The sequence below is a fragment of the Pinus tabuliformis genome, chromosome Q (genome assembly GCF_031772625.1).
Source record: "Pinus tabuliformis cultivar Carrire ecotype Pingquan chromosome Q, CPIR1, whole genome shotgun sequence".
In the NCBI taxonomy this organism is placed as follows: domain Eukaryota; kingdom Viridiplantae; phylum Streptophyta; class Pinopsida; order Pinales; family Pinaceae; genus Pinus; species Pinus tabuliformis.
The window spans coordinates 1,054,592,527-1,054,605,510 of NC_142296.1; the positions used below are offsets into that span (position 1 = coordinate 1,054,592,527).

General features: G+C 33.6%; 1 protein-coding gene across 2 annotated transcripts; it reads right to left on the reverse strand.

Annotated features, from left to right (window-relative positions):
- Positions 1–11,071: 11,071 nt before the first annotated feature.
- LOC149223125 (uncharacterized) lies at positions 11,072–11,894 on the reverse strand. 2 transcript variants are annotated; one of them, XM_089383231.1, is made up of 4 exons: positions 11,554–11,894; positions 11,426–11,476; positions 11,307–11,351; positions 11,072–11,198 (listed from the first exon to the last, which is right to left on the reverse strand). In XM_089383231.1, the coding sequence occupies exons 1-4, from the start codon at positions 11,621–11,623 to the stop codon at positions 11,086–11,088; spliced, it is 279 nt and encodes a 92-aa protein (XP_089239357.1). In that variant the 5' UTR covers positions 11,624–11,894; the 3' UTR covers positions 11,072–11,085. The 2 variants fall into 2 exon arrangements, with proteins under 2 accessions (XP_089239357.1, XP_089239356.1); XM_089383230.1 differs by having other exon boundaries at positions 11,307–11,476.
- Positions 11,895–12,984: the final 1,090 nt, after the last annotated feature.

Here is a 12,984-nt window from a genome sequence, read left to right on the forward strand (position 1 = left end):
CAAACATCTAGTATGTAGATTCGGGAGCATCAACACATATGACGGGAACAAACAATGGTTCGAAGATTTTAAAGAAATCAACAACGGAGCACAAATCTACATAGTAGAATCGAAGATGTTATGAAGCTTTACTATCAAATGGTGGTCGAAGAACATACTCTTTGACCAACTTTGAATTGCTAGGAGGATGGCGTATGGTCCTTAGGACCTTGGCACCTCTACCTCTACCATCTACGTGTTGCTTGACCATATCGTATACCTTTGATGCCTCTACGGTTTGCTCCACTCTGCACACAAGATCGCTTGGTCATGAACTTCGATCCTCCACGTAATATGACTGCTCAGAATGTCAGCACCCTTGAAGTCCGACGGATGGTTAAATAGGGCCTAGCAGACTTCTGCTCACAGAAGTATGGGCTATCGGCCTTCGATCTCCTGACAGTGTGCGAGTAAACCCTTTGACCACCTGTTTGAATGACCGTAGGCAGATTAGTAACGTTCCTCTATCCTCCAACCCATGAAAAAATTCCCCGGCTGTGGCTGTCAGTCAACGATCCCTCACTCTACGGTGCATAGTGGCTTCACGATCCGTCCTTCAGATTGCACACTTTCATTACGCCCATCTATCCTTTTGACTTCCCGCGATTTGATGTCAGATTTAATCTTCAGGATCAACTGTGAATACGCCCAGTGTCATTCTGCCAGGAATGCAAGTGTTTTGACCTTCACGGGCAAACCCTAGACTTGTGGAATGGAGCCTTCTCCACTAATTATTCGAACTTATGACAGAGAGATCAATGTGATATGCCCTGAACCTGCTCAAGAGTTAATTGCACTCAACGTTTCCAAATTGTTACAGGTTCGACGCTCAATGCTGAATATTGTTAAAATAAGCTAATTAGAGAGTCATTAACTGAGTGTTTGAGTGTTGGGTTAAGTTGAGTTAAGTGACAAACAATTTTTAGTGTGTGGTTTTATGTCAAGATATTTTAGAGGAGTTGTTAGTCAAAAAAGTTAAATACTTTTCACCAAGTTCATTGTGAGAATCAAGTTTTTGTGTATTTTGTGTGTGAATTTGTGTTTTGTCTCCTCTATTTTTCCAATAAATTGATATGAAACTGAAATTATAAAGAGTGAGAGAAAACAAATTAACAACCATTAATGTAAAAAGAGAAATATATTTTTTCTCATACTTAATGTTATAACGCAGGTTATAAATAATATACAAGGCATTATAACCTTCGTAAGCTTAACAGAAAACCACGTTACAAGTCTCAGACCTAAAAATATTTCTAAAAAACCTACACAGCACTTAACATTTCTGAAAAACCTAGACAACCTTTATCAAGTATTAATATTGATGGGAATAATAATGTACAACAAAAAAATGGTTACATAAAACAAACTCTATCACCATAAAAATATACTTTTATTTTACCTCAAAAATTAGCCATGGCTTATGTTACTATTAAAAATCACTGTCAACAAAGTACAAATGCATTGTTAACAAAGTAGAGATGCCTATGTCTCTCAACAAATTAGGTAGTCTTTGTCGCCAATTACAATGGAGGGAATTGTATTATAACTATGTATGATAACTTTGTTTCATAAAATGTAATATCGATTTTCCCTTAAAGAATAACCATTCATGTTGCTAATATTACAAATTAATTTAATTAAAGTATGATAATATATGTTCTAATTGAAGTGTAATAACATATGTTACTCTAACAACTTGGGCAACATTTGACGTTATATATTGTTGAAGCGAATGACAATGTAGTCACACCAAGTGGGAAACAATTGGAACATGGATCTTTTTCAAAACTTGGGTGTAACAAAAAGTCGCGATTTTTTTTAAAGATACGTTTCAAAATTCTATAGATAAGAAGATCTTATAGATATAGAAAGCTCCAATATAAATAATTAAAGGACGTTTAGAAAGTAAAACTATAGACACGAGTAGAAGCCCACTGTGTAAAATTCTTTTGGATCTTAAGAAGTCATACAAGAACATTTAAGAGAAAATTGGGATATGTTTTTTCAATAATTCACAAAATCATGTAGATGAAAGTGACATTATTAGTGGAATTATGTATGAAATGAGGAAAAAATGCAGTGAAGATTCTAAAATTGGGAATTTTGTCTAACACTTAAATAGAGTGATGGGTAATATTAGATTAATGGTTGTGCAAAAGATACATGATGATTTTATGCTTAGGAACATGGATTCAAAAGTTAAATCAATTAAATTTGGTTATAAGACTTTGCTATGTGTATAATTTGCTTTCACATTATGTTAATCATAATATCATAATTTATATCCTTAAAAAAATATAATTAACTTTGTTTAAAAGTTTTTAGGGATGTTTTTATTTTTTTGATATACTGATCACTATGGGTTAGATATACTATATGGTATTATAAACATTGTAAATATTTTTTATAGTTAGTAAAATGATGATGACTAAGACCAATATACTATTAACACCCATAAGGACTATGATACTATAAGAGGAGAAAATTAAAAAGGTCAAAGGGATTTCTTTGTTATTCCTTTATCTATCATATCTTATCATCTTTATCTTATTGAAACTGTGAGTAGTGGAGAAAACAAATTCCTAAAACTAACTCATCATTTCTATACTTTAACAAGGTGTCTCCCCTACGCTTTGTGAACAAGTAGTGGGGGACTTTTTGTTAGGATAAAGGCATACAAAATTCAAATGGAAGAAAACAAGCTAGGAAAAAGGGAAGAAAAGGAAAGTTTTAGATAAGGGAAGGGAAGAGCACAAAGTTCCAAGAGTATATAGGACATGCCAACCATGAAATAGCAGTGGATACTTGTTGAAAAGCTAGAGAACTAAGAAAAGGTATCAGAAGTTTCCCGACATCAGTTGGATCTTTCTATTTCTACCATGTTCCATGAAAAGCACAAGATGAAGAGACTTATAATGGATTGAGAAGTAGAGAAGGAATTCCTTCTGTATTTTAAGAGATAGGTGATGTGGGTCTATGCAGGTACTATGGCCTTTGCCAAACTTGTAGTGGAATTTATCTTGGATGAATTGCCTATAGACTAGACTTAGGACCACCGTTCCTACTTCATCCTCGTGGTATCATAGCCTAGCTAGCAGGAAAAATTTCATAACAAATAGTCAACCACATGTCCAAAAACAATAACTCATTTCAAATGACATTTTTTAATTAATAAATTTAATTAAAATGACAAAAAATACATAACTACATTGGAAATAATATTCTGGAATATTCTATGGAGGCTAAATCCTTACCATCCACCTAATCATTATTGATAATTAAATTAAATTTAGAAGGGTCGTTATAATAATTACTAGCCTAAATCCATCTTAATTCCGGATCTATAAAGTGCTTAGAGAGATCACATCTCTTGAGGTGTAAACCCTCTTTAGAGTGAAAAGTGATTTGATCTTTCTCAACATTTGGTAAATCCCAAATTAAAATAAATCTAAATTAACATATAAAATATCATTTTTTTATAATAATAATAATAATAATAATAATATCCATTTTTAAGGTCAGAGCCAAGCCAGACACCAAATTGGTGTATGAGACCCCCTTGTTTGTGGGACAAGGGACCCACCTCCACGCAGTGATTTGACTGCTAAGTCTACGAAGGCATACATACTCTACCCCCTCTGGTTTTGAACCTGTGACTTCTTAGGAGGAAACACATGCTCTTAACCATTAGGCCCAATAAAATATATAATAATTTGTTCTTAAATAAATATTTATATTTAATAAAATATTTTCAAATTAATTTTCTTAATAAATATTTTTTTTAATTTATATATTATTTTTTGATTTTATATTTTTGATAATAAAAAAAATGTCCATTTAAAAAAAAAATAAGCCATAATGGAATACTTTAAAAGCCCCCAACACAATTGAATCGAGAAAAAGCTCGAAGATTGAATTGTAATAATTCCGTCCCATTTAACATTTCTGGCCTTTAAAACTGATAAAATCGTTAATGAAAAATGAATCAATCTCAATAAACTTCTGTTCAATAGTTGAAATCATCTTCGGGCATAACGAATCTACTTGACGTCTCCAAAGTTTCGAGAATGATCCCAAGATTTGATTGCAAAAAAAACTCTAATTTCTATTTATGGTAAAAAATTTGCATTTCATAAACATACATGGTGTTTATGCATATAAAGATAGTAAAGTACAAGACGAAACAAAAAGTGAACAGAACATAGCATAAAGGTTTTCGTGACGAAGAAGAATAACCACGTTGCATAATGCAATAAACAACAAAAAGAGCTTGGCAAATGGAATGCGAATGAAATGATATTTTAATGTTTATGACATTAAAATTAGTTCTTGGCAAATGGAATGCGAATGAAATGATATTTTAATGTTTATGACATTAAAAATAGTTTATGAGATTATTAGTTTTTGTTTTCATTTTTTGTTATTTAATTTTTTTGTTATTTAGATTGATTATGAGTTGATTCAACTTCTCAACAATCTCTTTGTTGAAAAGACAATGTCAAGAAACCAATACTAACATATTCTCATAATTTTCTTTGATGTCTTTGAATGTATCACATTCCAAAATGAAATATTTTTCCAATTCCAATGCCAGTTCTTCCCAAGCTTCTTTAGGCCTTTTCCACCTTACTGTTTCACACCGAAGTTGATGTGAGTTGGTTCTTAATTGAGCAATAAGAACATTTTCCCTCCATGAAATGCTAGCTCCAATGAACTCTTTTTGTTGTAGATCACACGGAAGGTTGAATTTTAAATGTATATAAAAGAAATCATGTTTTCATTTCCAAGTAATATCAAATAAAATACATGGATAATAGTCATGTTAGTTGTTCTTGTAAGAGAATATGGTCAAGAGTTTGGTTTTGGTCTTTCAAATGTACATATGACCATTAAAAAGATTATACATGTTGATCTTTGAGTAAAGGCTAGAGAAAAAAATGTCGACTAAGTTTATGCCTCTATTTACCACATATAAATTATACAAGTGAAGAGAACAAATACATGTGACATGCATGGATACTACCTTACAAAATTACAATTCTTGAAAGTGAAATGTTTATTTCTTAATAAGTATATTATTGTGATGAATTTAAGCCATGTTATTGACTTAACCTTATGACTTGAAGAATTTAGGGTTTATACCCTAGGTACCATATTTGGAATGAGGGAAATTAGTACATTGTAGTTTGTTAAACATTGATTCCTTTCAAAAGACTCTTAAAACTTTTGAAATTGTTCATTCACTATTATTAACTTTTGTTAGCTCAATAACATAGGGTACCTATCAAAACCCTTTCAATGTACTAAAATTAATCATGAGATGTGTGTGGACAATACTTATAAAACAAAATGAAAAATTGTTCACCTTTGTATCATAGTATTAAACATACATACAATTGCAAATAGTCTAATGAGTTAGTTCAATTGGTAGTTGTGAAGGATTTATATATAAATATTTCTATCCAATGATGTGGTTGGGATGCAACAAAGAAAATTCTAGGAGTTGACTTTTGTAATTTAATTAGCTTTTCATTTTTCTTCCAAAAAATATTTGTGTAGATTATATATAAAAAATATTTTGGTGACAAGTAGGTATATTATTTTTCCATTCAACATTAAATTTTGCCTTAACCTAGGTTCAACTTGGCTCTGATGATGTTAATAATAATACTTTCACTTAAGATATATCCAAAATTTTCTGAAAAATCCATAAAATTATGAGAAATTTGGTTTATAATAATTGCATCAAAAAGTCACATTTTATAATAATATATAAACTAAATTACTGTATTCGATGAATGGTTAAAGTGCTATATTGGATGAATGGTTGAAAATAGGAATTTGAGATCTCTTCACCAACATAGACAAGATGATTATTGCTATTCATGACCATATGCAAAGCTATAGATATTACGTTATTGACATGATCAATATTTTGTTCAACCATCATTCATTTCTTAAAACATAAATGGAGGAGGAATACATTTGAATTGTATCATAGTTATTTTATAAAATATAAATTAATTACACATTATAACATCTGACCAAAAAAATCTTGATAACAACATCAAATTAATAAATCAAATAATAAATAAATAGCTTTTCGTCTCAACATTAAAACTAACCCTAAAGTACAACTTATTTAAAAAACAAACCAAAACCATTCATAACCCTAACGAAAGCACAACTTATTTATTTAAAATCAAAACAAAACCTTTCGTTGAATTATCAAATTCCTCCGATGTTTTAAGGTTCTCTAAGGGTACACCAAGTACACTTGAGTAAGTGGATGTGAGTGGATCATTCAACAACTCAATTCCTATGAGAGTCAAATTATTGGCATAACTTTCAACACTACAAGATAAAGTAATACATTAAATGATCATTCAATTGTAAATAACATAATGAGTTTTAAGGCATCATCCAAGTGATTTAAACTAACCACATAAATTTTTATCAAATTTAATATCATTTACGCCAATTTTGATTTCTTTTTAAAGCTAGATATCAAAATAAAAAGTCAATTGATTCATGTTGTAGTTTATTTAGTTAGTTGGGTTTAGTTTAGGTAGTTGAGAGGAGTGTTATCCTCCTCACCAAGGTTCAATTCCAAAAATTGAAATGTTGATTTATTAATAAGTATATTGTTGTGATGACTTTAAGACATGTTGTTAACATAATCTTATGACTTGAAGAATTTAGGGTTTACCCTAGTTACTATCCTTGTAACGAGGGAAACTTCTATGTTGTAGTTTATTAAACATCTATCCCACTTCAAAGCACTCTCAAAACTTTTGAAATTGTTCATTCACAAATATAAACTTCTATTAGCTCAATAACATAGCAAATATTTCAAAACCCTTTCCTTGTACTAAAATTGATGGTGAGATGTGTGTGGATAACACTTATAAAAACAAAATGAAAATTTGTTCACCATTGTACCATAGTATGACACTCACACACACAATTGCAATTAGTCCAATGAGTTAGCTCAATTGGTCATTGTGATTGTTCTTGACCATTTCACCATTTCTATGAAAACATGTGGCAAGGTCTCAAATATATATGTGAGTGTGTATGTGTGGGTGTGTAGAAATTAATATTAAGATGGTGAGTTAATATCCCAGTTAGGAAAAGATTTTGTAAATAGAATCTAAATTTACGTGACAAATTAAAAAACATTGTAAACTTCATCAATATCAATAAATTTTAAATAAATCAAATTAACTCATTGTACGAGAGGCATTCAAAAATATAGATATGGGGACACGTGGAATCCCAATTTAAGTTAAATAAAACTTACAAATAATGATACAGTTATAACAGTAAAAATAATTATTGGCTCTAACAACGAGAAACGATGGATCAGAAAGTGTAGACTGTGAACTCCCATTTCAAGGCCGACCTGTTATTGGGGTCCGGAGTTCGAATTTCACCTGGCCAACGATGATTCACCATTCCAAGCGTGTAACGATAAAATGTTTCTAAGTGATGAGACCAGGGGTAGAAGAGAGACAAATAAAGGAGTTCGTTCCAGACAGACAACCTGCAGGTAATCCCAATTGTTATCGTCCTGCATGTAATCCCAACTGTGTATAAACGATTCTCGTCTTGCAGGTAATCCCAACTGTTTTTTTCACTCGAACAAAGTGTCCGTCATTAAGTCCGCCATAAAAGATCAGTGTTTCAATCTAACACACATCATTAATGGCTTCTATATAAGCACCCATATAAGCACCCTTTCAGATTGCTTGTGTGTGTCCACTAATGGCCCGAGATAAACACAAGAATATCAAATCAGTTTGAATCCCCCGGATAGCTTATACTGCTGAGCGCTTCTTGTCGTCACTTTTCGTCCCCAAAAATCCGTCAATCCGTTAATGTTTTTTATTTCTGTAAATTGAAGCAGCTTTTCTGCATGTACTTGCCTTCTATATCCATGTCTGCATTTTGTTATCCATATCCACTCTTAGAAGAGAATCAGGTTTAAATATCCAGAGCTAACACTAGTGGTGCCACTGCAAATCTATTACAAACACCAAAACTTCACAGGCTAGAGTTGGTGATGGGACTTGCTTTCATATTGAGAAATGACTCTAGATTTCACCCTGTAGCCTCGTCACATCCGCAGACAACTTGGAGGTTGTTAACTTGTGTGACATGGCTCTTGTCACTCATTTAGCTTAGTAAATTCGACTTAGAGGGCTTGGAGTTCAGTTAACCATGTGTGATTGCTAAATTTTAGTAATCCAGTTCAGTTTTTTCCAGTTGTATTATGTTAAACTAGTTCTAACTATTGATAGAACTAGTGGAAGGTCAGTTGTGCAGTGGGACAATAGTCTAACTCAGTGATCATCAAATTAACTGATAAATCGGCTCAAAATAGCTAGTGCATGCAAGAAATTTGAGTTCCTCAGCTGTGGTGGAGATTCTAAGACAATGTAACAAGCAGTTGTAAACTAGTTTGAGTGTGCAAGTGTTGCATGCAACCAGATGATCAATCTTTGGGAATTGCACAATCAATTGGAGGAAAATACTAAAAAATAGGAACTATTTCCTTAGGATTTACACAAGGAAATAAGGGCTCAAGCGGAGTCAAAAATTGACTAAGTCTAGATCAGAGCTTCTCATTGAGGAGAGAGAAAGGTTATTCACTTGCAGATTACGCTCAAAGAGGGCAATCAATTGTAATACATTCTTTATTCATCTAATTAATGCAAAGATGCTTGAAGGGTTTTTCGCAGTTGGGTTTCCCTAGAAAAATACTGTGCGTGTGTGGTTTTTCTTATTGCATGTTTGTGAACGTTGTTCTAAATTGTGAATTAATTTCCACAGAGCATTAGAGTAGAATTATGCCTCTTTATTTTAGATCAAATTTCTTGAGTAGTTGCAATTATATCATCATATTTCTACACTAGAATCATGCACATACTTGGAATAATTGCTTGTATCTTCGACATCTTTGTTTTGGATCTTCCATTCTTTCTTGTCATTTGTTAGAATCACAAATTCCAATAAAATAGCTTCACTACCATATTAAAGTCACGAGTCTCGATATGTATAATCATTTTAACTACAAGACTATAAAGACAAAATACTCACCATTACCATGTCTTCCAATTTTGACCTTAAGCAAGTGATCAACTTGGACACACCTAGTGATTCTCATACTATCTATAATACAACCAATAGTTTCCATTTACTATGACATCACATTGTCCATTTACTAATCTTTGACACGTATGAGAGGAAAATGGACAATATATCTATGCAGATCCTTGCTTTCCATGACCCACACAAAAGCTCATCATCTATAGTAGTACTATTTCTTTCTTATTTTTCTATTAAGCATCACCATTCACTAGCTTTATCTATTCAAAGTAACAATTATACTAATCAAGTGCCTTGTCAAAGTTACTCGTCTATTTAGCGTCTTCATCTAGAGTCTCATTTAATCTTATTCTTTGCCTTATTTTGCCTTTGGTTGCATCATCTTTACTAAACTTTCTTCCTTTCTACAATTAATCATTATATTTCTTCATGTCTTCATAATATGTAGTACTCAACATTCCTTCACACTTTTGACCAATTCCAACACAAACTTTAACTTGTGACAATAGTTGGTCAAATTAAATAGCATTACAATGACAACCAAACTTTTCTTCCACCCATACTTACCACAATGCATTTAATTAACATAGCATACTAAATATTACTAAATATTTTCAAGGCTTCTTAAAACTTCATCATAAATTTAAAATTGAGATGTGTTCAATAACAATGACCATATACCTCCTTCTCAATCTAAAGACCTTTTAAAATACTTTTTCATGATCTTTATATTCACCAAGATGATCTCTTACTGAACCATAAACATGTCCTTTGAATTAACATGTCATTTGAATTAACTTTCCTTTGATAAAATGGAACTCCACATGACCATTGCAAATACTTTTAAAGTATTCTCCATAACTGTCCATACACTTCTAACAAAAAAAACCCCTTTTTTATCACTACAAAATGCTGAGATTGTGATGCAGGAGCATCCAGCTCCGAGGAGACAGAAGATCGATGACTGGCTCGCGAAGAAACAGGACACGACTTCAAGAGTGGTTGGACAGGTCATCAAAAGAAAAACTGGTTGTTGTCTTTTGTTAATCATTGTTCATTTCTTTTCTTTTATTTATTTTCAGAACAAGTTAAGTTACTGGTTGTTAGCTTAGGTAACCAACAACTGTTTAGTTAATTTATTGTTTAAAGAAACAGGTAACAGTTATAGAATTTAGTTTCTAGACGGTTATATTCAGTGTAGCTAAAAATGAAAAAGACGAATGTAAGAGGGACTTTTTTTTGGTTCACCTCAGAACGAGAAATAAGAAGAAGCAGCAAGACAATACTTCAAAAACCCTCTGTAACAGAAATATTGTTTTCTTTTCTGAATATAAACTACTGTTAATTACTTTTCCATATTGTACATCTGAGCATTACAAAGCATTTGTTATTTTAGAAATGAATTGATATAGAACGAAGTTATCATACTGTAACTAGAAATACTGAAGCATTACAGGCATCAAGCCAAAACCATAAGTTATGTTATCAGAACTAACACACAGCAAGGTAGCGTAAGGCGGCCAAACAGCATATGCATACAAGTATTGCGAGGATAAAGGAACGACACAGGCATCGTAGCAAGCCAGGTTGCGGCCATAACAGAACAGAACCCGCAAGCAAACACAAAGAGCAACACGGCCGTTTACAAATCAAATACAACGACTATTAAAAAGAGGTAACAGTTCAAGACCCACTGATTCCATTAATATAACATTTCATAAGTCTTTATAAACAACAGTTCGACAAATAACAACAGAGTCATATATCAAATCCGGCACCGCCGTAACAGTATAAAGTCCAAAACCTTGTTGCATGGAGGTCATATAATGACACAAAGGAACGAAACCCTGAGATTGTAAATGCCAGCAAAGGGGCACGGCTAACCCTACAAAATCTAACCAACAGAAACCTACGGCAAATTCCACATTGTATAACCTATAGAAACGCTGGAATAGGAGTAGACCCTACCCGGTCACAAAGGGTACCAGGGTTGGAGAAAGTTGAAGACTGCAAGTTTGAAACCCTCGCGAGCAGAGCTCCCAACCAACCTGCACAGAACAACGATATGAGTTAGTGCGTTTCTATAACCAGAACAAATATCAGAGTGAGAGAAGTAAAGACAGCAAGGTGCGAGAGGAAGAGAATAGCGGACCTACCCAAGGGTCGACGGAGACTGCCGAGCCATAAACCAGTTCCACAAGCTGAAAGGCACAAAAACCCTGTAAGCATCGACAACAGGTGACAGAGGATGATAAAACATAGCACGAGAGTTTACCTCGAGGCCAGGTTGCGTTCGGAGGAGTGATAGTCTCGTGGTTGTGAACACCTGCACAGAACTGGAGCTCAGAAATCGAAAACCAAAAGGATTACTTCGCCAAATTCATGAAAATATAAAACCCTTACCACAGACTTCCGAACCAGACCATTGAAGACAGCAGCTACAGTGAAGGATTCGCATCTCAAACAGGGCCATAGTCAGTGACAGAGCGAAGGATACGGTGGGTTAGCGCACAGAGAGCATCGCCATAACAACGCGGAGCAGGTAACAGTAGAAAGACAGAGTGTAAATGAGCCGAGGATAACCCTTAAGGGTTTAACATAGGCGGGAAGCCTTTTCAACGGGAGGAACCGGTGACCATACCCAATAACCGGCAGATAGGTGTTGTAAATGCGCCTCGGTATTGGGGGCAGATATTTGTCCGCGCCCAAGTGTGACCACGTGGGACTGAGGTGAGTCACGTGGCTGTGACCACGTCACCAGGGCTGGGCCATCAGATTGTTTGTCTTGCAATTTCATTTTAAATTTTCAAATTTCGATCACAATTTATTACTATTTTTCTTTGTGCAAAGATTTTCAATATAAAGTAAAGGATCTCAATACTAAACCTAAAATTTTTTAATATAAAGTAAAGTGTCTCAATACAAAATCTCCATGTAAAATATAGAACGTGTACGATTACCTATGAGCGTCTTCACAAATAGTGATGGGACTTCGACGCTGCTCCAAGGAGAATTTCCATGGTCTCCGTCCAAAGAGCCTTCACTTCTGATTCCTCCTCCCATTAAATGATTTTCTTTAGCAAGAAACTTTTCGGCCACCTCCTCTTCCATGTGTTGAGCCTCAGTGTATGAGAATATAAACAAAATCCTTCTCCTACGGCACCCTGCATAACATGCCCTTCTCCATGGCACATATTTTAAGTACTTCAACAAATTTCAAGTTTTTGTTTCAACTTCACATTGAAATCCCCAGTCTTCTAAGAAGGTTTTGTCGTAGAAGGATATAAGCATTTCCCTCATGTTGGGAACCACCTCAAGGTTGACTATACCCACTTCAAGGTTGACTATACCCATGGTTTGATTAAAGTTTAAACCTTGAACTCTCCTGACATATTAAGCGACAATAGCTAACTTTCAAATATTTTATTCCTGTTGTTGCATCATTCTTTTCAACCTCGATGGAGAGTGATGCCCTGATTTTGATTGTGATCCCTCTTTGACTCTTCCACAACATTGCCGTAGTGCAATTTCGAAATGCAAGAACCTCATAGTGATCCAAAGAACTGGTCAACATAACATGCTTCTCACCTTCAAACACACATGGGCTCTGGATTTTAATTCTTGGTTAGCACATGGGTTCTGGATTTTAATTCTTGGTTGATAACTCGTTCTGATATTTGGAAATTTCTATTTAATTAATTTAATATTTATAAATATAAATATAAATATGAATTTTTGTTTTAGGATAGATATATTATTTTAATCACATAACTAAATCCAATAAGTATTTCAACATTATACTATTTTAAAAACTAGCAATCGCCCTTAAAGATA

Coding starts and splice junctions, on each gene's coding strand:
- LOC149223125 (XM_089383230.1), bottom strand. CDS start 11,623: ATGGCCCTGTTTGAGATGCGAATCCTTCACTGTAGCTGCTGTCTTCAA. Junction 11,477..11,553: donor GTCTGGTTCGGAAGTCTGTG/GTAAGGGTTTTA, acceptor AGTTCTGTGCAG/GTGTTCACAACCACGAGACT. Junction 11,199..11,306: donor CAGTCTCCGTCGACCCTTGG/GTAGGTCCGCTA, acceptor TGTTCTGTGCAG/GTTGGTTGGGAGCTCTGCTC.